Genomic DNA, 25,224 nt, shown 5'->3' on the forward strand with positions numbered 1-25,224 from the left:
ACCCACGCGAGACGCCAGGCCCCGCCCACAGCGCGCCACGAGACGCCCGGCCCCCGCGCCGGCCACTTCCGGCCGCGCCGGGCCCCGCCCCCCAACGAGAGCTGGGCCCGCGCCGGCCTGGCCCGAGTGCAGGCGGGGCTTCCGAAGCCCGACGAATCGCTCGCCCTACGGGAAAGGACGTACGTGTGGACCAGTACTGCGCGGGGGCGGAGACCCCGCCCACGAGCCGACGATCCAATCGGCCCCGAGCGGCGAGTGGGCCGTCGCGCCTGCGCGACCCAGCGGAGCCGGGCGGCATGGCGGGCGGGGCCCGGGAGGTGCTCACGCTGCAGTTGGGCCACTTTGCGGGCTTCGTGGGAGCGCACTGGTGGAACCAGCAGGTGAGGCCCGCGGGCGCTGCCGCCGCGGGGCCGCCCGGGATCTCCAGCCGTCCCCGCTGAGGCCAGGCCTTCCCCTGTGCACCCCCAGGATGCTGCGCTGTGCGCCCCGACCGGTGCCGAGGAACCGCCGGGAGAGCTGTGTCCCGACGTCCTATACCGGACCGGCCGGACGCCCCACGGCCAGGAGACGTACACGCCGAGACTCATCCTCATGGATCTCAAGGGTGAGGCGGCGGCCGGGGTCGGCCAGCGCGCAGGAGCCCCCGGGCGTGCGGACCGGAGACAAGCAGCCGCAGGGACCCGGTGGACTGTGGCACTCTTGTGGGACCCCGCGGTGCTCCCCTGCTACGGCCGCACAGCTCACGCCCAGGCTGGGGATGGAGGAGAATCTGGATTCTCCCAGACGAGGGTTTTACCGGGCTCAAGTGTGTGCACGAAAGCTCGGTGGCAGCAGGCTGGCAGGAAGATCAGCCGGAGGCGGGGAGGAGCGAGGCCTCGACCCGACGCTGCCTGTTCTTTTTTGTACAGGTAGCCTGAGCTCCCTAAAACAAGAAGGTGGACTCTACAGGGACAGACAGCTGGATGCGGCAATAGCATGGTACTGGTGACGTTCGCAGTGGGAATGTGCACAGGAAGCTGGACAGCTGCGGGGAACCGTCACTGAAATCCTTCTCCGTTTTTTGTTTTTTTTGTTTTTTTTTTTTTTCCAGGCAGGGAAAGCTTACCACACACAGGGAGGAACTCTATCCCCAAATCCCTGGCCTCCAGGACCTTCTGAGTGCAGAGGTGAGGGCCTCTACTGCTAGAGCTAGAGTGGCCTCCACTGGGGCAGAGAAAAAGGATTTTGATCATTTTAAATACCTTGGGATGGCATTTTGGGAAGCAGCACTTTTTTTCCTACAGAATGTGACTGTTGGGTGAAGGCAGGCTGTAGACTTGGTCAGAATCCAAGAGAATCAGTCAACTTTTGCCTGTAGACTGCCTGGAACTAAATGCAGATTTCTCTCTGCCCCTCCCCTCCCCCCCAGGGAGTGTTGAGTAGTGATGGGATCTGGAGGGTCAAGTCCATTCCCAATGGCAAAGGTGAGACTTCACCAAGTACTACAGGGCAGGGAACCGGGCAGAACAGCAACAGGAAGAACACTTCTTTTCGTTTTCCTTCAGGTCCCCCACCGCTGACCACTGCTGCAGCCCCCAAACCATTCACCCCCACAGAGGACAGCATCAGAGTCTGGTCGGATTTCCTCCGGGTCCATCTACACCCCCGGAGCATCTGTATGATTCAGAAGTACAACCACGATGGGTACGTGGGCCCCAAAGGGTGTGAACCGAGAAACGGGATCCCCACCGACGTTGGTGAGGCTCCTGAGGCCACCTTCCCCGCCGTCCCTGCAAACGGGATCTTGCGGGGCCGGGGGGGTGAGGGCCGGGGCTCCTGCAAGTCCTGGTTGTGGTCACGTCCGGCAGGGAAGCAGGTCGCCTAGAGGCTTTCGGCCAAGGCGAGAGCATCCTGAAGGAGCCCCGGTGCCTGGAAGACGTGGAGGACAGGCTGCACTTCTACGTGGAGGAGTGTGATCACCTGCAGGTAGCCGTGTGGCCAGGCGGGGCCTAGGCAGGACCTCGGCCTGCCCCGTCTTCCATCACCGTCTCCTTCCAGGGCTTCCAGATCCTGTGCGACCTGCACAACGGCTTCTCTGGGCTGGGTGCCAAGGCCGCCGAGTTGCTACGAGACGAGTACTCAGGGCGGGGAATAATAACCTGGGGCCTGCTCCCTGGGCCCTACAGTCGTGGGGTGAGGACACCTTGGGGAAAAGTCCCGGGGCACGGAGCGAGACCGCCCAGGGAGAAAACCGCGTAACAGTCACTCTCCCTTCCCCCAGGACCCCCTGAAAAACATCTATCGTCTGCTGAACACAGCGTTGGGCCTGGTGCACATGTCCGCCCACAGCTCTCTGGTCTGCCCCTTATCCTTGGGCGGGGGCCTGGGGCTGCGACCGGAGCCACCCGTCACCTTCCCCCACCTGCACTATGACGTAAGGCTCGAGGTTCCTGTTGGGACTGCAGCCCCCCACCCCGGCCTTTCTTTGCCACCAGCCCTGTTCTCGAACCCTCCGCTTGTACTCACCCGTGACACAGCCCCTTTGGAACACACTGTCCTTTGTCAAAGCGCCTGGACGTCTCTGCCGTTAGGGTTCTGCCTTCACACTCTGCTTTCCAGACCCTGAAGGCTAAGTGCCCTTCTTGGTATCTTCACAGCCCGCCCTGCCTTTCCACTGTGGTGCCATCCTGGCCACAGCCCTGGACACCGTCACTGCTCCGTACCGCCTCCGTTCCTCGCCAGTCTTCATGGCTCACCTGGCAGACATGCTGAACTTCTCTGGGAAGAAGGTACGGAGCGCTGCACAGGTGCCGGTCGCAATGGAGAGAAAGCCGCTACTTGATCTCTCCCTTCTCTTTAGGTGGCGACCGCAGCGGCCACCATCCCCTTCCCCTTGGCCCCAGGCCAGTCCCTTCCCGACGCTCTGGTGCAGCTGGGAGGGGCTGCCGCGTGGACCCCCCTGTCTGCATGTGGGAGCCCTTCTGGAACGTGCTGCTTCGCCCAGTCCGTGGTGCTGAGGGGTCTGGACAGAGCGTGCCACACCAGGTGAGGGGGCAGGTTCAGGGAGCCTGTCGGACTTCGAACTCCCATCCTGGTCTTGCGCACACCTCTGGACATCCTGATGGCATCGCCCCACTCTTCCTTCTTCCGTCCCCCCCCCCCCCCCCCCCCCCCCCGCTTAAGAAAAGACCCTCAGTGTCCTTCCGCTGATGGCCTACAAACAGGAAAATCCCTAGTTCCCGGTCCACAGATTAATGGTGGTTTTGGCTCTGTTCCGGCAGCCACCTGGCCCCGGGGACCCCTCTGCCCTCGCCGCTGCACGCGTGCGCCACTGGGGAAGACGTCCTGGCCCAGTATTTACAACAGCAGCAGCCCACAGTCAGGAGGTCAGTGCGATGCCCACTTCCCGCGCCCAGACCTCCTTCAACTTCTCGCTCAACCCCTGCTCTTGCCCCACAGCTCTGCCCACTTGCTGCTGGCTCCCTGCATGGTGGCTCCCCCGTACCCCCAGCTCTTCTCCCCAGGCCTCAGCCAGCACGGTTTGATTGTGGATGGTCCCCCATCTGGGGCAGGTACGTGGGCAGTGAGGGTATGGGAGAGGTTTTACCGTATCCCTTCCTAGATGAAGGTTCTTAGCAAAGCCCACAGTTAAACATCCCTTTATTCACTTGGTGGCCCTGAGGGACGTGGCCTTCCTCTGGAGCACTGGTTTACCGAGGGGACGGCACACAATCCAGTGAGTTCACTCTCCCATCCAGTCTGCGCGGCAGAGCCCGGGGTAGAAAAACCATTTTCAGGCCTCCTTTTGTGTCCCTCCACAGCCGTAGAGAGCATCCCAGTGCTTGGGGCCCTCTGCTCCTCCTCGTCCTTGAACCGGACCCTGGGAGACCTGGCTAGAGAGCTCACCAAGCTCGATGTGCGGCGCTGGGCCAGCTTCCTGGCCGCCGGCGTGGAGCAGGGGGACCTGGACGAGGCCCTGCAGGAGCTGCGCAGCCTGGCCCAGTGCTACCGGAGTGGGGGTGGCCTCGTGGACTAAGGCTTCCCGAGAACAGGAAAGAGCTGGTTTACAATAAAAACTGCTGGGTATGGGAGCTCAATGTTCTGGGACTGGCTACACCGACACAAGCACTTCGTACGTCTAGAACCACTGTGGTGGGATCACAGAACAATAAATATGTGCCATCAGACCCGGGCGGGGAGGGGGGCGGGGGGAGAGGGGAGGTAGAAAGGGAGCCAAGCCCACTCCCTCGATGCTGTTCACGAGTACGTTCAGAAAGACCCAGAAGGACTCGTAGGCTAGCAGAGCCATCCGCCCCCAGTCGGCCTCAGCCCCCGCGCCTCCGGCCCTACAGCCTGAGCCCCGGGGGTGGGGCGCCAGCCAAGCACAAGCACCGCCGGCTGGGGCCAGCGGCTGACACCGCCACGCGCCCAGGGTCACGGGTCACGCGTCCAGCTCCTCCTCCGACAGGAGGTCCCCGCGGTCAGACAGCTGGTCTGTGTTGCTGGTGCTGGTCGCGTCCTCCTCCTCCTCAGAGCTGGCCTCACAGGCCGTGTGGAAGAGCCGCATGAGTTCCCGGAAGCGGTGGGAAACCTAAGGCCAGAGAGGAAGGTTCTGACGTTGACCGAGCAGTACGTGCCGATCGAGCAATCGGTCTGTCCCCCACAGGGAGGTCGGGAGGGCTGTGTCCTCCCCGCACGAGAGGGGACTCCGGTCGAGAGGCTTAGCAGCATCTGGCCCCAAATCATATGGCTCCCGAACACGACCTGGAACGTCTGTGGGCTCCTGACAGTCCACCGCCCTCTCTCGAACCAAAACCAGACTCCCTGACGAGTCGGGCCCCTCCTCGGGGCCCACCTGTACAGTCGCGCTTGGTGTCCTGTCTCTTGCTTGGCCGACCCAGCCTCTCCTCGCCAGTCCGTGTGCTTGGATCCCCTGGGGCCCGAAGCTCTGGCAGGGCTTTCGCCGCTTACCTCGGTCGGGGTCTTGTTTCCTAGCTGCTGGGAGATGACGCTGAAAGTCTGTGGCTGTGCCCCCCGCTCCTGGCACATGGTGAGAATCACGCGGTCAGCTTCCCTGGAACCCACATACCACGATTAACTCCAGATTAGCAAAATGGACACGTGCACTCATTTTCCAGATACACACGCGGCGGCCCCCCCTCCACCTACCTGGTCCACAGCACCACCTTCTCCCCGGTGGAGCTGACCTTGCTGTTGTTGGCACAAACAGTAGCTTCTGTGGTCTTCGGCTGCTGCTCTCCCACGGGGGCCTTGCCCTGCACTCCACAGTCCTTAACCAAACCTCCCCTGGGGGCTTTGGAAGAAGTCTCTGAGGTGTCCGTTCCCGACGACTCGTGGACGGGGGACATCCTGTGTGCGGTCTTCACCCCAGCTCTGCTCGACAGCAACCAGCTCCCCGGACTATCTGAGACCTCAGACAACCGTCTCCTCCCTAAGTCTCTGGTCCTTGAGGAAACGGGACTCAGAAAGGAAGCAGGGTTCTCCTCGGTTCCAGGCCGTTTCTCAGTTTCCGAAGCATCCCAGGCGGGCACGGAAGCCTCTGGCTCACCCACTGCCTCCTGGTCCTCCCCCTCATCCTGAAGTCTAGGGGACGCCTCAGGGCAGGGCAGGACCTCACGCTCAGCCTGGTTTCTCCTAACCACGCAGAGCACAACTCCAGGGCTGGAGGAAAGCTGAGGAGTCTCGGGTGAACAGGGCGGTGGGCCCCCCAGGACGAGCTGCTCTGTCAGGGTCACTTCCTGCGTGCTCCCCACTGCTGATCCTGCTTAGGAGGAAAATAAGGACCTAAGAGGACGGATGGGGTCAAGGTGCACCTGGGACGCCCAGTTACCACAGGGCCACACAGGTGGGATATTGTGATAGAGCCCCAATCTCAAAGAGTGCGGTGGGGCTGGCTGAAGTCACTTAAATGAAGACAAAAGCCCGACTGTCAAGGCCCAGAATGGCGGTCTTCAGGACGCAGATGACCAGGGTCCGGAGGGCAGGGAAGAGAATGCAGTCACGCTGCCTCGCACTCCCAATTCCTCGAGAGGACAGAGGCCACAGCAGACCAAGTTAAGGCCGGACAGAGGATCTCCTATTACTTGTCCGTAAGAGAGGGGGTTCTCCGTCCAAGAAGGACTTGCTCATCCTGGCTCAGAGACGTTCTTGGTTGAAGCACGTAAGGACATGGAAAAGGGGGGAAAGAGGCCGGGCTGGCAGAACACTCACCTGGAACAGGCAGAGCTCCCCTGCCGGCCGGGTCCTGGGCGGCCTCAACGCTTTCCCGCTCGTCTGGGACTTCCTCCTCCAGCAGGTCCTTGCCCTGCCCGGCCTCCTTAGCACCAGGCACAGGGCTGGCCTCGCGGTGGGGGCTGCCGCCCGCCGACTCATGGGGCTCCTTGCTCTTGTAGGATCTGCCGTCACAGACCTGCAGGAACAGCCTCCTTGGTCAGGGGTCTCCTGACTGCCTTTTTCTCTGGCGACCAAGCCCTGCCCCCACGTCCGGCAAGTACACCTGCTCCACCAACTTTAAACGACCTAGAAGGCGTCTGGTTCTACCCGCCGTTCTCCGAGCAAGGACCGTATCTTGGCTGCCAACCAACCCTACTCTAGAGACCCGGCATTACTTCGAGGGTCTGTTTTCTTGACACAAGTGTATCTCATTAAAAACAAGCAAGCAAGCAAGCTGAGAAATACTTGAAGCACCTCATTGTTATCCAATTCCAAAAGCTTTACCCACAGGACTTTTTTTTAAGGTGTATTTATTTTTGAGAGAGAGGAGAGTACGTGCACGTGAGCACGCAGGAGAGGGACAGAGAGGAGACAGAGGGTCTGAAGCAGGTTCCAGGCTCTGCAGTGACAACAGAGAGCCCGATGCGGGGCTCGAACTCACAAACCATGAGATTGTGACCTGAGCTGAAGTCAGACACTTAACCGACTGAGCCACCCAGGCGCCCCATCCACAGGACTGTCTTTAAAAAGCAAATCCATTGCACACGTGTACAAGATTCTATTTTGACTCAAATAGCGCGTGCACCGCCTATCGCGTGGGTGCCGTCCTTGCAGGAGCTCAGGGCGGTGCCCCGTGCGGGAGCGTACCTCACCCCAAACGGGGAGGCAATGCAGTCGCCCGCCCCTCGGTGCGGCCCGGCCCGGCCCGGCTCACCCTGCTGCTGCAGCGGCTACACCCTCTTCTCTTGCTTTTCTTCAGCTTGGGATCGGGGCCTCCTTCGTGGCAGGAGCAGGCACAGTCCCTGGCGCCATCCGGCCACTCGGCCTCCTAGGAGATACCGGGCTTGGTTAGCCGCCCAGCACGTCCGGGACCGAGAGAAAGCGGAGTCGTGAGGCCTCAGAACAGGTCGCCCCAGCACCCACACCGACCTCCTCTTTCATGAGCCCCCAACTCTCCACTCAGCCCAGGAACGCTCAATCCCAGCCTGTTCTAAATCCCCGAAACAACCCTTAAATGACCCAAAGATGGACCTCTCCCAGTTGCCCAGATGTTTCAAGAAATACTTAAGTCACATACAATCTGAGGCAAAGTCCCAAGAAAGGCCGTCACAAGGTGTGACCTGACTCGACCACCTTCGCTCCTGCCTCCCCGTGCCTTGAGCTCTGCCCCCTCCCAGCCCCATTGAGGGGGGCTTTCTTTGTGCTTTTGGAGGCCCCCACACGACACTGTGTTTAGTAATCTCGGATGCAAGTTATCCCAACCGACAAGGAAACTGAAACCGAGAGAGGTGAAGTAAGCTGCCCAAGGTCATCCAGCTAAGAAGCCGTTTTCCGCAAGGGAGAGTAAAAGACATTCAGGAAAACAGACTCCTTGGAGAGCAGCAGAGGGCAGGGGGTCTGTGCAGACCTATTCGCACCCCAGCACAGCCACTTATGGACACGAGGCCCTGGCGACAGCCTCGCCGCGAATGTCCGTTTCTGCCTCTGTGAAATGAAACGAGAGCAGTCTCTTGGGGGGACTGCCACGGGGCTCACCGAGAGAATGACCAGGTACGTGCCTCTAGGAGCCACGTGCACTTTGTCACCAATACTGCTAAAGTGGGGGCTCGCTTCTGGATCTTCATACCAACAGAAAGGAAGAAGACAAGACCCAAGAGAAATAGCTCCGAGCAAGAGAGAAGAGGGGGAAACCTCCTCCTGATGGGGCGGCTGGGGGGTGCTCTCCAGCATCCGCGCTCCTCCCGCCAGGAGCTCCGCGGCCTGACCTCGGGCTCCTGCAGCACGCATGGCACACTCGGCCAGAGAAATGCTCACGAAACTCAAGGCCTGATTCACGACCGACAGATCACGCCCAACAACCCAGGTACCTTATCGTGATTTTGGACCCCGATCTCTTTTCTCCTTTTGCTCTTTGAGGCCGTGGGCATCTTGGGGGGCTCCTCCTCCTCTTCCACATCAGGCAGGGCCACTTCTTCAAAGCCGTCAAACTGGGGGACGAGTGGGTGCTGCTCAACGCAGACCCTGGGCAGGCACCCCGCGCTCCCACGGCCATCCCGCTTCCCAAAGCCCCGCAGCCCCTGGCCCCGCACCTCGTACTCCTTCTCCTCTGTCCAGTTGATCTCTTCAAAGTCGCCCAGCCGGCTGGCCGCTGGGCGCAGGTGATCAAAGAAGACGGAGAACTCATCTTGCAGGTGGTCGTGGCCCTTGAGGAGCTGCCACATCTGTGTCTTGAGCTGAGAGGGTGTCAAGGGGCAGACACGTCCCCCGGGCTTCTCCAGGTGGCCATCCCACACCAGACCCACATACTCCCAAGGCCCACTTCCCTGGTGCCCTGAGGGACACACAGAAGCCTCTCTTTGAAGGCTAAGGGTTCTTCACTGCCCCCTCCCTGCTCGCGAGCCTGCGCTGGAAGGGTGCTAACAGTACGTACGACCCCCAATGACGACACAAATGATACGTGTGACCCCCAGCTCAGGCAGCATCACCTGCTCCCTGCACCTCCCTCCCAGGGCACTGAGGGCACCTTGAGGCAGTCAGGCTCAGGTTTCAAGGGACAAGCCCCCCCGATTCCAGGACCTTAGGCTTTAGAAAAGCCTACAAAGTCCTCCCCTTCTACGCCCCTCCAGACGTCCACGGTCCCGGCAGCCAGAGAACACGGCCCGGTCAGGGGACGGTGGGAGGCGCAGGTGCGCAGGGGGAGGAAGCAGGACGGGCAAGGTACCTCGCTGATCTCCTGGGGCAGGCAGTCCGCGCAGCTCTGCAGGACCTTGATGATCTTCTGGTGGTGCGAGGGGTTCTCTGCAAAGCAGATCTCCAGCTGCCGGAGAAACTTGCGGCTCTTCTCAAAAGCCTGCTGCTCCTCAAACTACCACAGGGGAAAGAAGGCGAGAGAGTCCCCTGCGCGGCTGAGCAAGACCAGAGTGCTCTGAGCAGAAGACAGGAAATGCGGGCCGGGGACTGAGGTTGACGGGGCTCCTTTACAACCGCGAGGTGGACTTTAAGACCTGGAGTCCAGGGCGCCCGGGTGGCTCCGTGGGTTGAGCGTCTGACTTCAGCTCATGATCTCACGGTTGGTGAGTTCGAGCCCCATATCGGGCTGTGATGACAGCATGGAACCTGCTTCGGATCCTGTATTACCCCTCCCCGCCCCACCCCCCACCGCCACCTCTCTCTGCCCCTCCCCTGCTCATTCTCTCTCAAAAATAAACATTAAAAAAAAAAAAAGAATATGCTAAAAGGGCCAGGCGTCCACCCGAGGGTTGCAATGTCAGCCAGCCCACGACACCGGGGACGTGAACAGACCCAAGAGAAGCGCACGCTGAGGTGCTGGGGTTTCATGGCCCGTGAAGTCACACACTCAAGGCCCTGTGGCACCACACGGTTTACAAAGACTCTGCACACGAGTGCTCGTCTAAGCCTCATAACCACAGGGGAAGAGCGGATGGCAGGGTGTGCAATCGCCCCGTTCCCGGGGCAGCTGGGTGGCTGTCGGTTGAGCAGCCGACTTCAGCCCGGGTCACGATCTCACGGTTCGTGAGTTCGAGCCCCACATAGGGCTGGCTCTCTGCTGTCGACACAGAGCCTGCCTTGGATCCTCTCTCCCTCTCTCTGCCCCTCCCCCACTTGTTCTCGGTCTCTCCCTCTCTCAAAAGAATAGACTTGAAAACCAAAAATCACCCCGCTCCCGTGTGACCGCCTCAAGACCATCAGAACCATCTCGCTGCACCACTCATTCCGGCGTCTCTCAACCATGACAAGACATCCAGAACTACCGGGCTATGCCCTCATGTTTACACATTTCTCTCCCAAACTTCAGATGTCACCCTACGTGCCGGCCATCCCACACCACCGTGCACGTGACACAACTGTCGTCCCCTGCCCCGTTCCACCCACAGCCCTCACTCCTCCCTCCCGACGTGTTCTTCTGTGAGGCCTTGTCACCGGGAAGCGCTATGCACATTTCCTGTTTCTGTCGGCTTTCTGATCCTCAAATCTACTTACTATATACATTTCACCGTTTATCACCTGACTCTCGCAGGAGAGTGGAAGCTCCACGTGGGCAAGGATGTCACCCTTTTGTAATGGCTGTACTCTCAGCACCTAGAGCTCTGCCCAACACGTACTAGGCACTCAGGTAAGTGTTTGTTGAACGAACGCCTGTTTTACAACAGTGAGGCGCAGAGGGCACGTGATTTACCTGAGGCCCGTGACGGCAAGCAAAGGTACGACCCCACATGGCACACATAAAGAAATGGGGAGACGAGGGGCCGGGAAGATCACCTCTTGAAAGGAAGAGGGCTCTGTGGGCCATGCCAGGGTCATCTGACCGGGGGACGGGCACAGTGTCCGTGAACCTCGCTCGGCCCCACTGTCACCGGACCCACCAACCCCATCCACTTACTAATCCACAGGCCAGAGCCTGCTCGGGCAACAGGAAAGCAGCAAAGTCCTTGAGCAGCTGAGGCCAGTCCTGGAGCAGGATCTGCAGGCTTCTGTAGAGATCCACAGCGGTCTGCCGCTGAGGACTTGACTCGAACTCATAGATAACCTGAAGGAAGTCCTCATACTTGCCAGGGGCGTGCCGCAGGGCTTCTCGCACCTGCGCAGGAGACGTGCCACCATCAGTGCTCTGTCCGCGGGCCCCAGCACAAAACAGCAGCACGGACCGAGGAGCAGGGGCCCCGCTAGAGAGCTCCGAGACCCGCCCTGCACAGGCCGCTCCCGACAGATCCCCAGATCTGTTCGTGGCGGACACCGCGCCGAGCGAGGCACAGCTCTCTTCCGGTGGCGGGTGTCCACAGACCACAGCCCTGCCCACGAGACCAGCAAGTTTCTCTAGCTCACAGTCCTACCCTGTCCCGGACTTCAGCTCCCCGCTGAAACAGAGAAGGAGCGCCCTGTGCACAGCATCCACTGAGGGTAAATAATACAGGAGTCAGGAAGGTGAGGCAGGACTGTCACTGCGAGCACACCCCCTTGCTGGGGGGGGGGGGGGGGGGGGGGCGGGACCAAGAGAATGAGACTGTGGCACAAGACAGGAACAGGCTGGCTCGTGTCTCTGGAGACCAAGGTGCTTCCCTGAGGTCCACCCTCGGGCCGATGCACAATAGGTCTTTCTTCTCAAGCTGAGAGCCCGGGAAAGGCCCTTATTAGCCAACCTGTGAAGTCCCCCTCACGATGATGGTGGGATCACCTTTCCCAGCTTTCTGAACAACAGAGGGTGATGCTCAGGGACTACGACAAGCCACGTATCACTGAGCCCTGTGCCTCGCGGCCCCTCACACAGATCCCTGGAAGAAGCAGCCGAGCTCGGAGGGACGGTAACAGGAAGCGGCATCTGCCTACCCTGGTCAGGTAAGCCTGGGCGAAGGCCAAGTCCTTCTGCTCCCTGAGTGGGTCCCGCTCCAGGATGTCCTCATCGTACAGCAGCAGGAGCTTGGAGGTGTCCTTGCTGGCCCGGGCCCGGCCTCCCCGCCGGCCGCGAGCCCGCTGGCTGCTCCGGCCCTTCCCGGCAGCCCTGCCACCCTCTCCTGGAGAAGACACCAAGCCCACGGTTGCTCTGACCCCACCGCGCCACCCTTCCGCCCCGGCTCCTCAGGAGACCCCACCCCTGCTCCGGGTCTGGGAGGGCCTCGGAAGAAGAGCTGGTGGGAAAGTGGCGGGAAGGCAAGACTGGCAGGTGAGCCCTGTGCGGGCTGCACAACCGTGCTCTCTGGGACGCTCAGGGCACCTCCGCTACTCCACTGAGAAAGGGAGTCCTGAGAGCGAGCACAGTCCTACGCTGGGCTCTCGGAGGACTACATGTCGCTGAGGAACGGCAGTGCCTTCTGAAATAAACGTAGCTCTCAGCCTCACACATGACAGACGGATTGAGCGCCACCGAAAACCCGGGATGAACCCGGTAACAAATCTAACAGCTGGTACAAACCAGCACAGGCACCGACCGGGCAAACGTGTCTGGGGAGGGCGGAGGGCAGGGGAGGTCCAGAGGATTTCCTCGGAAAACTCACACCTGGTTTCTAGACTGTTCTGCACGCCCGGTAGAAAGGAGGCCAGCTGGGCCCCGCACACGCCCGCACGCACACTCACCTGGCGGGGCGCTGCCGGCCTCCGCCTCCGGAGCTGTCCTGGGCGAGGCAAAGGTGGCCGGCGGCTTCTCAGCAGGGTCTCCGGCGGCCTCATCGGTCATCTCATCCTCCTTCTGCAGGCTTTCCATCCCTTCTGCCTCTTCCTCCTCCTCCTCCTCAGGCTCAGAGTTCTCTTCCTGGGAGTTCTCCTCCTCGGACTCGCCCTCCTGGCCCGCACGCCTCTCAGAAGCCAGCCAGGTCAGCTTCTCCATCGTCTCCTGCGACCCCCCCAAGAGCATCCCCAGGGCTGGCATCGGTTCGCCAGGAGCCACCGGCACAACCCCCCAGCACAGCCTCCGGGGTCCAACGTGGAGTCGGCACCCGGGGAGAGCTACGCTTGCAGCCTGGTGGCAAGGGACAGTGGGAAGAAGATGCGTTTTGAGAGGCCGCCCTCTACCCTGAATACGGCTCTCCTTTGCCAGGGTCCACACTCAGGACCTACACACGCAGGCGTTCAAACCGTGCACAGGTGATTCGATCTAACAGTTAAGGGACCCTGTGCCAAGCGAAACACGTAAGTACAAGTTCACCCTTTTCCTCCCCTCGCCTCCACCCCCACAGCGTGTCTTGCAACGTTTTCAAGAGTCAAACTGAAGGCAGGACTATCTAGAGGCAGCAAGCAAGCAGGTGGCCTATCCGTAAATCAGGCAAACGGCTGAGACCACAGAACACGTGAGATCCCTGGCTCTCACCTGGAGCTCGGGGACAGACAGCACAGACTCCTCCGAGGCCGACGACATCTCGTCCTCCTCATCTTGGGTGAGGTCGTCAAAGTCCTCCTCCTCCTCCTCCTCCGGCCCGTCCTTTTCCGCCCCAGCTTCCGGCCCAGCCGGGGTCCCGGCCACCTGGCGATCAGCACTAGCGAAGCCCTCAGACTTCCCGGGGGGGCTGCTGCGCGCCGCGTCGGGGTCGGCACAGTAGGAAGCGGTCCTCGGAGAGCCTTTGCTCACGGCTCCCGAGCGTCCCTCGTCCCGAGGCTCCCGAGAGGCTGAAGAGGTCCTCGCTGGCTGACTTCCCGCCTCCTCCTCCTCCTGCTGCAAGACGGGCGGCCTCCTTGGCTCCTCCCCTGGGAAGCCAGCGTCCAATCCCACAGAACACCCCGCCCTGCTGTCCTCACAGGCGTCCTCCCCGGCGTCTTTGGGCTCCATCTTGACGACGTCCTCCAAGTCCCCGGGGGGTGTGCTCAGAGACTCTCGGGAGCCCCGGGGCGGCTCCAGACCTTGCCCCCCGTCCTCTGCTTTCACAAGAGTCCAGCCACAGGCGCTGTTCTCCGACAGCTCTTCCTGGCACACACGGTCTGCTGCCGGTGGCCCTGGGCTGTGCTCCTCTTTGGGGAAGACAGGGGCACAGAGAGGAGACAGTTCCTGGGGTTCTAATTTGGGTTCTAGGCCTTGAAAGGCATTTTTCCCTTCAGCCAAAGGACAACTGATGTCCACACTCACTGGGGCCTTATCTTCAGGGGCGGGCGGGACAGGAAGACTCACAGAGTTGCCGGAGACAATCAGGGGTGGGAGAGAGGAGGCCACGAGGGGCTGACTCAGTGGGCAGGGGAAGGAAGTGGGGTTCACCAGGAGGGTGGTGATGGGAATGGCCTGTGGACTCTGGGCCACAGCCGCACTGACAGGCTGGATCACGTTGCAGCCACTGCCAAGGCTCACCACCTTGACCGTGGCAGCAGGCACGGTGAAGATAACAGGTACGGGGTGGATGAGGGAGGCTGGCTCCAGACACAGAGAGGCCTTGGCCCCCTTTCTCTTTGAGGCTCTCGGCCTCGCACACGGCTTTCGAAACTTAGACGGGGCAAGCGAGGGCAGCATCACCTTGGGCACAGGGGCAGAGGGGAGCGCAGTCTGGGGCTCAGACAGGGGGAAGCCAGTCCTGGCCTCAGGGGTCGTGGAAGGCAGTGCCGTCGGAGACTCAAAACCGTCCCCGCCAGGGGCCCCCGGCGGAGGGACACCTGGCACCGTCTGCACGACAGCAGCTGGCTGGATCACGTGAGGAATTCGGACCACCATTTTGCTTGGAGGGGCTTCTGGCGGAGTGGACCTCGCCGGTGTTTTCCCGGGGGTGGAGCCAGGCTGGAGAGAGGGGCTGGGTCTGATTAGGAGGGGCTTCAGGACTGACGGCCGCTTCTGTCTCCAGGCCTTCCTGGAAAAACAGTTGGCAACTGGCTTCAGTTTCAGGACCACACCCTTGGGCAACAGCAGTGGGTACGGAGTTTCACTCCCCAGTTCCGAGCTGCCTGTCCCCAGGCCTGGCTCTGAGCTGACCTCAGCGGCTCCCGTCACACCTCCTACCCCTCTGGCGCCGTCAGCCCTGCGCCACAGCTCCTCCTGGATGGACGGCAGGCTGGCCTATTGAGAACAAGAACACACGGATCCAGCACATGTCAGACTCTGGCAAAAAGAACAGGGCTTCCTGGATTTGAGGGGCCTTTCCCGGACAGTCTCAAGAAATCTTTCTAAGGTTTCTCCTGCAGGACACAAAATTTCTACAAAGACTACATTCAATCACAGCCTCTAGAAATGCATTTGACCCACCACTTATCGAAAGCTGTGGAGCCACCTGGGGGAAGGACAAGAAGCAGGAGAGGAAGGGTGCATGAGGAGGAGTGCCTGGGCCCCAGTCCTGCAACTCCAGCTCTGAAGGCATAAAGTGGCCCTTGACATCTCTGGCAGGGTGTGGTGTCCCCCGGCCGCATGCACACTCGGGGAGCAAGGCTGCACCTTTAACCAGAATGGAAGCCGGTGCTCCTCCCTCTCTACAGGCGGCCTCCACTGATGCGGCTGGAGCTCTTCACAGCACTTCACCAGGATGGGCAGCTGTTTGGTCTTCTTATAAAACTGAGCAAGAAGGAATGAAGCAGGAGTTACATTCTGTCCAGAAACACTGCCCTGTCAGGCTGGGGAGAGTGTGCTCTAACATACACATACACATACACACACACACAGCACATGTTAAATGCTTCTACACCTCAAATGACACTAATCTCCAATAAAGATTTTACAACACTCTGTGTCATCAGACAGGGACAAGTTTAGGTCACAGAGAAAAGGAAGCAGATGGTCAGAGCGCTCATACTTAAAACCTGCTCCTACTCAGCTGTCATGACAGTGCCTGAGCCCTCATCCGGGAGACACGGACGCTTCCTATTAAGGAAATAACGGTGCAAGGGACACCAGAAAGGAGGGAAAGAAGAAGAAAAGAGAGACGGAGACAGTTTTAAGAGTAATTTACAGGGAAAGTGAACTCACGGTGACAGTAAGCGTCCATTCAAGCAACATCTGTGCTACAGGCTGAGGGTACAAATAAGAGAAGACATTCCTGCCCCCCAGGGGCTTACAGACTAGTAGGAGACAAAGAGGTCAACAATGACATCCTCTGTGAAAGAGTACAAAAATGCACAAAACAATGACACGTATCTGACATTTGAACAATAAGGACATTTCTGCAGCAGATGCAGCTACAGATGAATCTTAAAGACACAGAGTTTGCTGAGCGAAGTGGCGGGGCGGGGTGGGGAACGGGCAGAGCAGACTTCTGGTTCCAAACCTTGAATGCATGTAAGGAACCACAGAGACTGGTCTGGCTGCAACACAGGAACGTGGAGAGACTTTCAGAGACAAGTCAGAGGTAAGACAGGGAGGGCCTTCTGTGCCACACCAGGCGGTCTGACTCGTGTCCAGAAAGGTTATCTGGAGGTGGCTATGGCAGCAACGTGAGGGACAGAATAAATGGAGCCAGAAACCGTGGGTAGAAACTAGCGTGTTCCTCACGGTGTCGCCAAGGCCAGCACTAAGCCAATGAGCAGCAGGGTAGGAAGCGGGTTAAGACAACAGAGGACTTGGTGACAGACCAGCAGGCAGAAGTGATCACGCTGCAGGGGTCAAGGAGAACTCGCAGCAACGTGGGCTGAGACAACAACCAGAAGGAGCAGATCACAGCAGGGGCGAGTGGTGTGGCGGGGGGAGGGGGGGGTCTGCTGGTGGGGGAGGTTGGTGGCAACACCTGGAAGGTGCGAAGGGACACGATTCAGACTGAGAAGTCAGCAAGGAAACCGAAAGAAGACTTCCTGGCAACAGTTGGAGACGCGACGCAGACACTTGGGAGAAAAGTCCAGACCGAAGACACAGACCCGAGGACCGTGAGGAGACAGATCGCGCCAACACGCACGAATGTGGAAGGGCCCACACGCTGCAAGGCCCCTGTGGAACACGGACACTTGAGCGGGGCAGGCAGACTTGGGGAAGCAGCCGCAGTGAGAGCAAGAGGGGGTTGCAGAAGTGAGCAAGCTGCAGGGTCGGCGGGACAGCCACCCAGAGGAGAGCCAGAGAGCAGCCCCCAGATCACTAACGGGAACACAGCCCCCGGATCTTTAGCAGGGAATGCACTGAGGTTTTGCAGGGAAGACGTCCACACTTGCAGCGGTTACACAGTAAAGGAGAAACTTACTGTTAAAACAGATTAAACACATCCATTTAGCTTTGTTCTTTTTTTTTTTTAAATGTTGATTTATTTTTGAGAGAGAGGGACACAGAGTATGAGTGGAGGAGGGGCAGAAAGAGAGGGAGACACAGAACCTGAAGCAGGCTCTAGGCTCTGAGCTCTGGGCTCTGAGCTGTCAGCACAGAGCCCGACCCAGGGCTGGAACCCACAAGCTGTGAGATCATGACCTGAGCCGAAGTCGGCCGCTTAACCGACTGAGCCACCCGGGCACCCCAGCTTTGTTCCTTCTTAAAACCCCATGAAATGGGGCGCCTGGGTGGCTCAGTTGGTTAAGCGGCCGACTTCAGCTCAGGTCACGATCTCGCGGTCCGTGAGTTCGAGCCCCGCGTCGGGCTCTGGGCTGATGGCTCAGAGCCTGGAGCCTGCTTCCGATTCTGTGTCTCCCTCTCTCTCTGCCCCTCCCCCGTTCATGCTCTGTCTCTCTCTGTCTCAAAAATAAAAAAAAAAAAAAAAACCCCATGAAAACAGAAGGGAGCTGTGGTGAGGTGAAAGCCTATATGGAGAGCAGATGGAAGAAAAGGTAAAAGCAACACAGTCTTCAAAGCTAATGAGCGGATGGATGAGTAGAGACACAGGGAAAGGAAGAGCCAGATCCCACACAGAAAGAAGTTTTAAGGACCAGCTAGACAGATGTTGGAGAAAAACACATAGAACTGGGGGTAAAGCTGGAAGCAGAACCGGGTGACGAAGAGGACAGGTGCCGCCCAAATCCCACCCCATTCGGTGTAGCCAGACGGTGGCCTCCCCCCGGCCCAACAGCAGCGGCTGGACTGAGGCTGCCGGAGACAGGTCCAGCCTCCGTCCTGTCCTGCTTCCCACGCACCCTCTGCCATCCACCATTAAAAACTATTCAATGAACAAAAAAAAGCTATCGGAAATTAAAAATATTAACAGGAAAAGCAAAGAGAAAGAAAAAGTCACAAGAAAAAGAAAAAGCTGAAGTAACATGCCAGAAAGGCCAACAGAAGATCGAGTGTTGGAAAAAGAGAAGACAGCAGGAGACCACTGCGGGGAGGCCGGGCACCTGACACGGACAGGCCCATGGTGGGGGCCGCCCAGTCCTCACAGAGCTAATGACACCAGACCCATACTAGGCATTCATATTACCATGAAATTCCAAAACAATGGAGAAAAGGAAAAAGCCTACATGCTGTAGGGGGACAGGAAGCGCAGGTGTCACACAGGTTCAAGAGGCAAAATGGCATCAAATCGCTAAAGAGGCGGAAGTAGCGACTAGAAGAAAATGGAGCGAGGTCCTTCGAAGAGCCGGACGCTTAATCAACTAAGCCACCCAGGCACCCCAGCCCTTAAACTTCCCAAGAACAAGTATCTTCAACTTTGGGGCACCTGGTGGCTCAGCCGGTTAAGCGTCTGGCTCTTGATTTCGACTCCGGTCACGACCTCACGGTTCATGAGATGAAGCCCCGCGTCGGGCACTGCACCGGGTGTGGAGCCTGCTTGGGATTCTCTCCCTCTGCTCTTCCCTGCTCGTGCACTCGCACTCCCTCTCTCAAAATTAAATACATACATAAATAATACATGATTTCCAACCTCAAATTCCAGACTTACTAAAGGTGGTGAGTAGAAAAGGGATATGTTTTTCAACGTGTTATTTTAAACAATTAGAGACGCATAAGAGACGCATAAAAAGTTGCAAAACTAGAAAGGTCTTACGTAGCTTTCCCCCAGGTTCTCCTGATGGCCAGACCTTATGTCACACGGTGACAACGGTTACACACACAAACCAAGTACACAGCACAGCAGCTAAACCAGGCACGGCCTCTGGTCCAATCCGCGGAGCGTGAATACCGTGAATACGGACAGTCTAAACGGAAACACCTGTTTCTCTGGCATTCTTCCCCAGATTGCTACGAGGCTGTGCTCCACTAAAACAGGGTGAATAAAGCAGACGAAACAGATGTGGGTTCGGGGACTAGGAGGATGCACACAGGTAAGAGGCACAAGGAAGCCCCAGGATGATGGGGAGGGCAAGCCCAAGAAGCCACTGTGCAACAAGGCGAGAGAGCAGCCTGTCCAGAGGGAACAGCCTCAGAGGCGTCAGGGATGGAACATCCACACTGTGAACACACTCAGAGGAGATCTGGAACACGGAGGTAAACTCCAGTGCCGACCGGCGAGCACACACCCTCGAGAGTGAGCTCTACCCACTCCCCCAAACGCAACTACGACCCCACAAAACACTACATGCCCACAGGAAAAGCCAAGCAACCAGGCTGGACCACACCGCTCAGCTGTGAGGAGCGTTCACAACGCGCTACCACGTTTTAACGTGAGCCCCGAACACGATCCAGCCCACTGTGGTCTCGTGGGAAAGACAGACAACAGGAGATGCCACGTGGTGACAAGGGGCTGTGGCCCGGGGAGGAGGGGAGGGCCGAGTCTCCGCCGCCCTGGCCGCGCGCCTGAGTTAAGTGACGCCTCAGGGCAAAACGTCAAGCGGTGGCAACGACCCGCGAGCCACCCGGACACGGAGGCAGACACGCCACCCCTCAAAACCGCAGCAGGAAGCGGAGAGAGAAATACCGGTTTTCACGATCAGCCTCACAGAGCTACCCGACTCTTCAAAGCTCTTATGTACCTTTCACGAAGTATGTACTTTTAACTTTGACAGAAAGAGCCAAGGACAAGGATACGGTGGAATGTCGTTCACCCTTTCAAGAAGGCTGGAGGCAAAGAAGACAGGCGGCTAGAGGGAAGCGTGAGGTCAAGAAATATTTTAAGAGTTGGGATGCTTTTATTTTTAGGAGAAATGCCCGTAAGAGGAGGACGAGGGACTTCGAGGGGAGGAAGGGCTGCCCGGGAGCCCCCAGCTGGGGCGGGAGGAGCCAGGCACTCACTTTGATGATGTTGTCGGGCGCGCGGTTCATGTTGAGGTTCTTGATCCGCACGGTCAGCTGGTGGGCGGTCTTGCAGGTGAGGAGGTACTTGCTCATCAGCAGCTTCGGAAACTTGGTCCCTTCAAAGTGCTTTAGCCCTAAAGCCAACAAACTGAGAGAGGGGCAGTGCTGACCAGCTGGGCAGTTCTCCCCAGAGAACTCCGCGGGGTACGGCCCACCGTTCCCACACCTCATCCTTGTGCGAGTCGACACAGAGTGGCCGGCCTTTCCTGAGGGCTGGTAGGTTCTAAGACCTGCTCAGTTCAAAGGAAGGCAAAGGAAGGAGAATGGGGCTCAGGGAACAAATATGAGATGAACAACGGGCGCTGTGTGACGTTAAACTCAGCACCAACCGCCTCCCCACACGACCCACTCAACTGCGGCACCTGTACGCCACAGGCCGTAAGGCAGCGGGCGGCACAAATCAAGAGCCGTGGAAGTGTTCATGACCTTCGTCAAATAACCTCACGCTTGGCAATTTACCCAAAGGGGTAAACTCAAAATACTTTCAAAAGCTCTATGCACACAGATCCTTGGGGGAAGCCTCGCTACAACAGCAAAACAAGACAGGAGAAAAAATAAGAGTGGCAAATAAAAGGACTATCATAAGGCCATTAAATATCACTTTAAAAGACAACACACAGAAACAAAGACAATGTGACAGTACAGAAGAACAATTTCAAGGCGTTAGGTAAAAACAAAACAAAATTATACTTAAATTGCCAATAAAGATTATATGGAAAATGCAAAAAGAAAAATCACTGGAGGCACCTGCTGGCTAGGTGGATAGAGCATGTGACTCTCAATCTCAGGGCTGTGAGTTCAAGCCCTACAGCAGGAGTAGAATTTTAAAAAAAAAACCCACAAAGGAAAGAAAAAAAGAAAAATCATTGTCTTAGGGTGGTTAGAATAACAGATAAAAATTTTTTGCCACTGGGGCGCCTGGGTGGCTCCATCGGTTAAGCGTCCCACTTTAGTTCAAGTCATGATCTCCGTCCGGTTCATGAGTTCGAGACCCGCATCGGGCTCTGTGCTGACAGCTCGGAGCCTGGAGCCTGCTTCGGATTCTGTGTCTCCCTCTCTCTCTCTCAAACATAAATAAAACATTAGGGTGCCTGGGTGGCTCAGTCGGTTGAGCTTCCGACTTTGGCTCAGGTCATGATCTCACGGTCCGTGAATTCCAGCCCCACGTCGGGCTCTGTGCTGACAGCTTAGAGCCTGGAGCCTGCTTCGGATTCTGTGTCTCCCTCTCTCCCGGCCCCTCCCCTGCTCACGTTCTGTCTCTCTCTCTCAAAAATAGACACTTTAAAAAAATTTTTTTTAAATTTTTTTTCCTTTGAAAAATTTCTTCTACCAGTACTATGAGACTGGTTTTTACAATAACTCAAAAACAAAACACAAGTTGAAAATGTTTCAAAACTGCACATTGTTCCCCAAAAAGAGCAGTCCCCCTGGCATTGCTGCTGCGGACACAGCACAGCAGTGGGCCCGGCGAGACCGCTTTGCTTCTGGCCTTGTGTGCCCATGTCTGATGACACACGCCCTGTCTCCCCTGAGCACAAGAGAAACAACTAGTTCTCCTCGGGTCACCCTGTGCATCTGTTCCCCCGCAGTAAACTCTTACTTGTCCTCGGCCTTCGTGAAGAAAATCTTATCCTGGGGATTCTTTGCCTTCAGAGAACACACTGGAAGTAGCTCTGGATACATGAACACCTTGCTCGTGGCCAGGATCCAAGCCACTTGCTTTGGCAAACAGGGAAATTCATCTGCTGTGAGAAAACAAAATCCTGTGGTAAATGAAATTCTAGAACAAAACAGGGCTTCACAAAAGCTTCCGAATGCATTCTCGCATTTATCTAGAGCCGTCCCTCCCTAGGGAAGCCTGCCCTCCCGCCCTCCCTCGCCCAAGGTTTCAGCCATCGTCCTCGGCCTGACACATGCCTGCCGGGAGTCCCCCGTGAGCTCCTGCCAGCCAGTCCTCTCACCCTTCCCGTGTGGGACCCCTAACCCCTAAGTAACAGGGACACTCACAACACTGATGACCGAGAACACCCGGCTCACTGTGTGCTCAAAGTCGCTACCTCCTCTCCCCCTTTAGATCCTTGGAAGATCAGTGACCTTCAACAATGCTTGCTTTCTTCCAGGGTAAGATGTGAACTTCTTCAATCTCCCTCACAAACCTGGTATTCCAAATTTTATTTGATTTGATTCTTACTTAACTTTCATGAAGTCCTCCCAGAGTCCTCCTGGGGTTGGGAACGAAAGCCATAGGAGGAGTGAGACACCTCCGTCTCACTCAGTTCTGTCCTGCTGCCTCAGCCTCTCAACTCCAGGCCTGTCTGCCTCTCCAGAGAGAGGAAACACGACTGAATTCGTGGTTCTCCCTCCACAGATGTTTTCATCTCCCCGGAAGAAACCACGGGACCCCACAGGCGGCATTTATCACCACGGTGTGCAAGTTTTCATTACCAACACAGGGCTAAGAAACTAGTTTGAGATCCCTGTGTGTGACACAGTGTACTTAAACTCAATTATATTCAACTTCACTGCAAAAGTCAGGGATTTAAAAAGAAAATCCGAAGACCAACACACCCGGAGCAAACCACAACTAATCTTCTAGACCAGGAAACAAATCAGAAGCAATCATTTCACTCAAGGGAACAGCACGCATTTTCTCACAAACTACTGAGCAATGCAAGGTAGAAAGCAACCAGCACCATCTTCAGAATATCGAACGAGGCAAATGTTCAACACGTCTGATTTGTGCCTAATCCCCAAATCAACATTTCATTCAAAATGGAGACACCACTGCAACCATGAAAGAAAAAAAGTTTCCTAATGAAAAAGAGAGTAAAACCCTAACCACAAACCAACTTAAGCACTTGACTTTCATCTTTGCCAGACCCCAGGCTGTCCCGACCTCGCGCGTGGTACTTCCCACCCTCACATCTATCTGGGACACTTCTCAGCACGGAGCGCCCATCTCTGCCCCCTGCACCGTCCTGCCCACCGCCCCGGCCCTCACGGAAGCCCAAGCACTGTCACGTCCTTCCAGAACTTAGGCGGTGGGTATAAACGTCCCATCTGCTAGGACGCCAGGTATGGGATGAGACTCCCACTTGTCAAGGCAAGTAAAGGCAGAAGTGAACAGATCTGTCCCGTACCAGTCTTCTTGACGGTTTTCCGAGGACTCCAGTCGACGCTGACATGTGTGCTGAAGGCTTCCACGAGCTGCACTGCCCCCGGCAGGTTACAGGGCTGGAACAAGGTCTGAAACCTCGGGTTGAACTGATGGCGGAGAGCGACGGAGCTCTGAGCAAAGGTTCCCAGCTCTTTCTGGGAAGACAGGGCACAAAGGAGACCTCAGTCCCAGACGACTAACACTAGTGGAGCCCCTGTCAGCCTCTGAGGGGAGACCTGCCCTCCAGCTAGAGGGTAAACACAGGTAAAAAATCAATCACTATAATTACTCCACCCAGAGCACTCTGTGGCTGAGCCCTCGGATATCCGGGGGGGGGCCGACACTCGTTCCACCGCTCAGCCTGCAGGATGCTCGGTCTGGCTCCCCGGCTAGAACTAAGGTTCTCAAGAGTGAGAACAATTACTTTTTAAACCTTTTTCTTTTGGTTTCTCTGAATAACACCTAGACAATTCAAAATTAAAACCCTTTCCTCCAAAATGCTTAAAAATGTCAGAACCGAAATTAATCCTATACACGTAGCTATTGAGCCAGATGAACTGACAATGAATTCAGTAAAAAGAACAGAAGTATGGAAGACCTAAGAAGTCACGGTAAGTCTAAAGATGAGGAAGAAAGCCCAACAAAAAAGTCACAGAACAATCCTAACAAAACTGGATGGCTCTCCGGTCTTTCTGGGGGTCAGAGCCTCATGCTCTCTTGGCAAATGCAGGAAGCCACAGGAGTAGCTGCCAACGTGTGCAGGAGACAAGAAAAAACACAGACGGTGGCGGGTGAGCGTCTCTGCGAAGCGACCTCCCAGGCTAACCGACCCCCAAGTCTGTAGAGGGAAGGACACGTGGAGCCTTACGAGAAATATCCTGGTGGTGCTGGCCTCCGAAGTGAGGTTGGGGTTGGAGGAGGCGAGAAGGTGAATCTGCGTCAAGAGCTGCACGTGCTGAGGAGGGAAAGAAAACAACACAGCAACACGTTACGAGGTTGTCACTTCAGGGACCCGGAAGGCTTTCCCAAGATGTCTGCCACTTGACCACATGCTCTGCTTTCCGGAGACGAGGAGAATGGCACCTTCTCGTGGCGTGAGTCTCTCAGAGATGTTCCTCCAGCAAAAGGACAGAGCCGGAGGAATCTCAGCCTCAAACCAGAGGGACTGAAGTTAGAAAGAAGAAAAAACTCCTCCCGGCAAGTGAGGCTGTTCAGTTCAGAACGGATTAGGAGAGACAGAAACCTGTGACCCTAATGTCAAGGGTGGCCACCTGCACGAGTGCTCTTGCCTGAGCCCCACGGGCACGAACACGGTGCCTTCCGAGGGCCCAAGCGACGAGAAGGCCGCGGCCCTCTGATTCCAAGGCACATCGAGCCACCTGCTCCGGAGATTCAGACCACCGCTTCGGTGGCGGGCCGCGGACGACCCGGCGCCGGCCTCGCCGAGGGGTCTTACCTGCTGCATCTGCTGCTGAAGCCGCCGCCTCTGCGCCGGGTCTAGAGTCAGCGTCTGGTGGACCTTCTCGTTCTGGGGCTTCGCCCTCTCGACCTCCTGCTGCTGTCTGCCCGAAGACTTCTTCACCTTCAGCTGTTCAAGCTGCTCCTTCACTGTGCGGTGCTGCTCATTTAGCAAGTTGGCCAGTGGTTCCTCAAACCTATCCCCGACAGGGAGGTGACCGCACGTGAACATTCCCTAGGTCCCCAGCACGTCCAAGTCCCCCCGACGACGGCGGGCTAAGAGTGTGCGTAACTTCCACCTTCTGCCGACTCCCACATCCCGCATCAGCCAACAAACTCCCAGTCTATCCAAGTCTGTCAGCATAAGCTGTTAGCAAAAATTCAAATAAGATGGTCCCGAACTGCACTGCCCCCTCATTCTTCCACGATTAGTCCTCTACATAATACACAAATGAAGGAGAAGTCAGACAAAAATCAAGGAACAGAGAAATGTCTGGATAACAAAGGAGTCCGGGAGCCAGCGGGAGGAGCCCCTCATCCTTGGGGCCTCCTGACATCCACAATTAACCTGGGACGTGTCCCTAACGGTGACACGGAATCTTCTCCAAACCCAGCATCTGTT

The 25,224-nt window shown here is 57.4% G+C and overlaps 2 protein-coding genes across 9 annotated transcripts in view; one reads left to right on the forward strand and one right to left on the reverse strand.

The window, feature by feature from the left end:
- The first annotated feature begins 246 nt into the window (after positions 1-246).
- Positions 247-4,070, forward strand: MSTO1 (misato mitochondrial distribution and morphology regulator 1). Its single transcript, XM_019431281.2, has 14 exons — positions 247-380; positions 469-604; positions 909-978; positions 1,091-1,166; positions 1,409-1,463; positions 1,545-1,683; positions 1,848-1,965; positions 2,038-2,172; positions 2,261-2,413; positions 2,637-2,768; positions 2,840-3,024; positions 3,261-3,365; positions 3,439-3,551; positions 3,801-4,070. The coding sequence occupies exons 1-14, from the start codon at positions 297-299 to the stop codon at positions 4,013-4,015; spliced, it is 1,716 nt and encodes a 571-aa protein (XP_019286826.2). The 5' UTR covers positions 247-296; the 3' UTR covers positions 4,016-4,070.
- Positions 3,623-25,224, reverse strand: part of GON4L (gon-4 like) — a 74,684-nt gene continuing 53,082 nt past the window's right edge. For 5 of the 8 annotated variants that reach the window (XM_019431271.2, XM_019431272.2, XM_019431275.2 and 2 more), the window contains 18 exons: positions 24,601-24,799; positions 24,013-24,099; positions 23,128-23,299; positions 21,588-21,732; positions 19,925-20,075; positions 15,287-15,403; positions 13,253-14,914; positions 12,523-12,778; positions 11,779-11,963; positions 10,835-11,032; positions 9,155-9,298; positions 8,523-8,666; positions 8,301-8,420; positions 7,148-7,261; positions 6,211-6,409; positions 5,149-5,764; positions 4,951-5,053; positions 3,623-4,570 (listed from right to left, as the gene is read on the reverse strand). In XM_019431271.2, the coding sequence (XP_019286816.2) occupies positions 4,421-4,570; positions 4,951-5,053; positions 5,149-5,764; positions 6,211-6,409; positions 7,148-7,261; positions 8,301-8,420; positions 8,523-8,666; positions 9,155-9,298; positions 10,835-11,032; positions 11,779-11,963; positions 12,523-12,778; positions 13,253-14,914; positions 15,287-15,403; positions 19,925-20,075; positions 21,588-21,732; positions 23,128-23,299; positions 24,013-24,099; positions 24,601-24,799 (4,762 nt within the window). In that variant the 3' untranslated portion in view covers positions 3,623-4,420. Of the gene's footprint in view, positions 4,571-4,950; positions 5,054-5,148; positions 6,024-6,210; positions 6,410-7,147; positions 7,262-8,300; positions 8,421-8,522; positions 8,667-9,154; positions 9,299-10,834; positions 11,033-11,778; positions 11,964-12,522; positions 12,779-13,252; positions 14,915-15,286; positions 15,404-19,924; positions 20,076-21,587; positions 21,733-23,127; positions 23,300-24,012; positions 24,100-24,600; positions 24,800-25,224 lie in introns of those variants that run through there. The other 3 variants (XM_019431274.2, XM_019431273.2, XM_019431277.2) reach the window with 3 other exon arrangements.

Source organism: Panthera pardus, unplaced genomic scaffold (assembly GCF_024362965.1).
Source record: "Panthera pardus isolate Hobbes unplaced genomic scaffold, ASM2436296v1 HiC_scaffold_21, whole genome shotgun sequence".
Taxonomy (NCBI): Eukaryota; Metazoa; Chordata; class Mammalia; order Carnivora; family Felidae; genus Panthera; species Panthera pardus.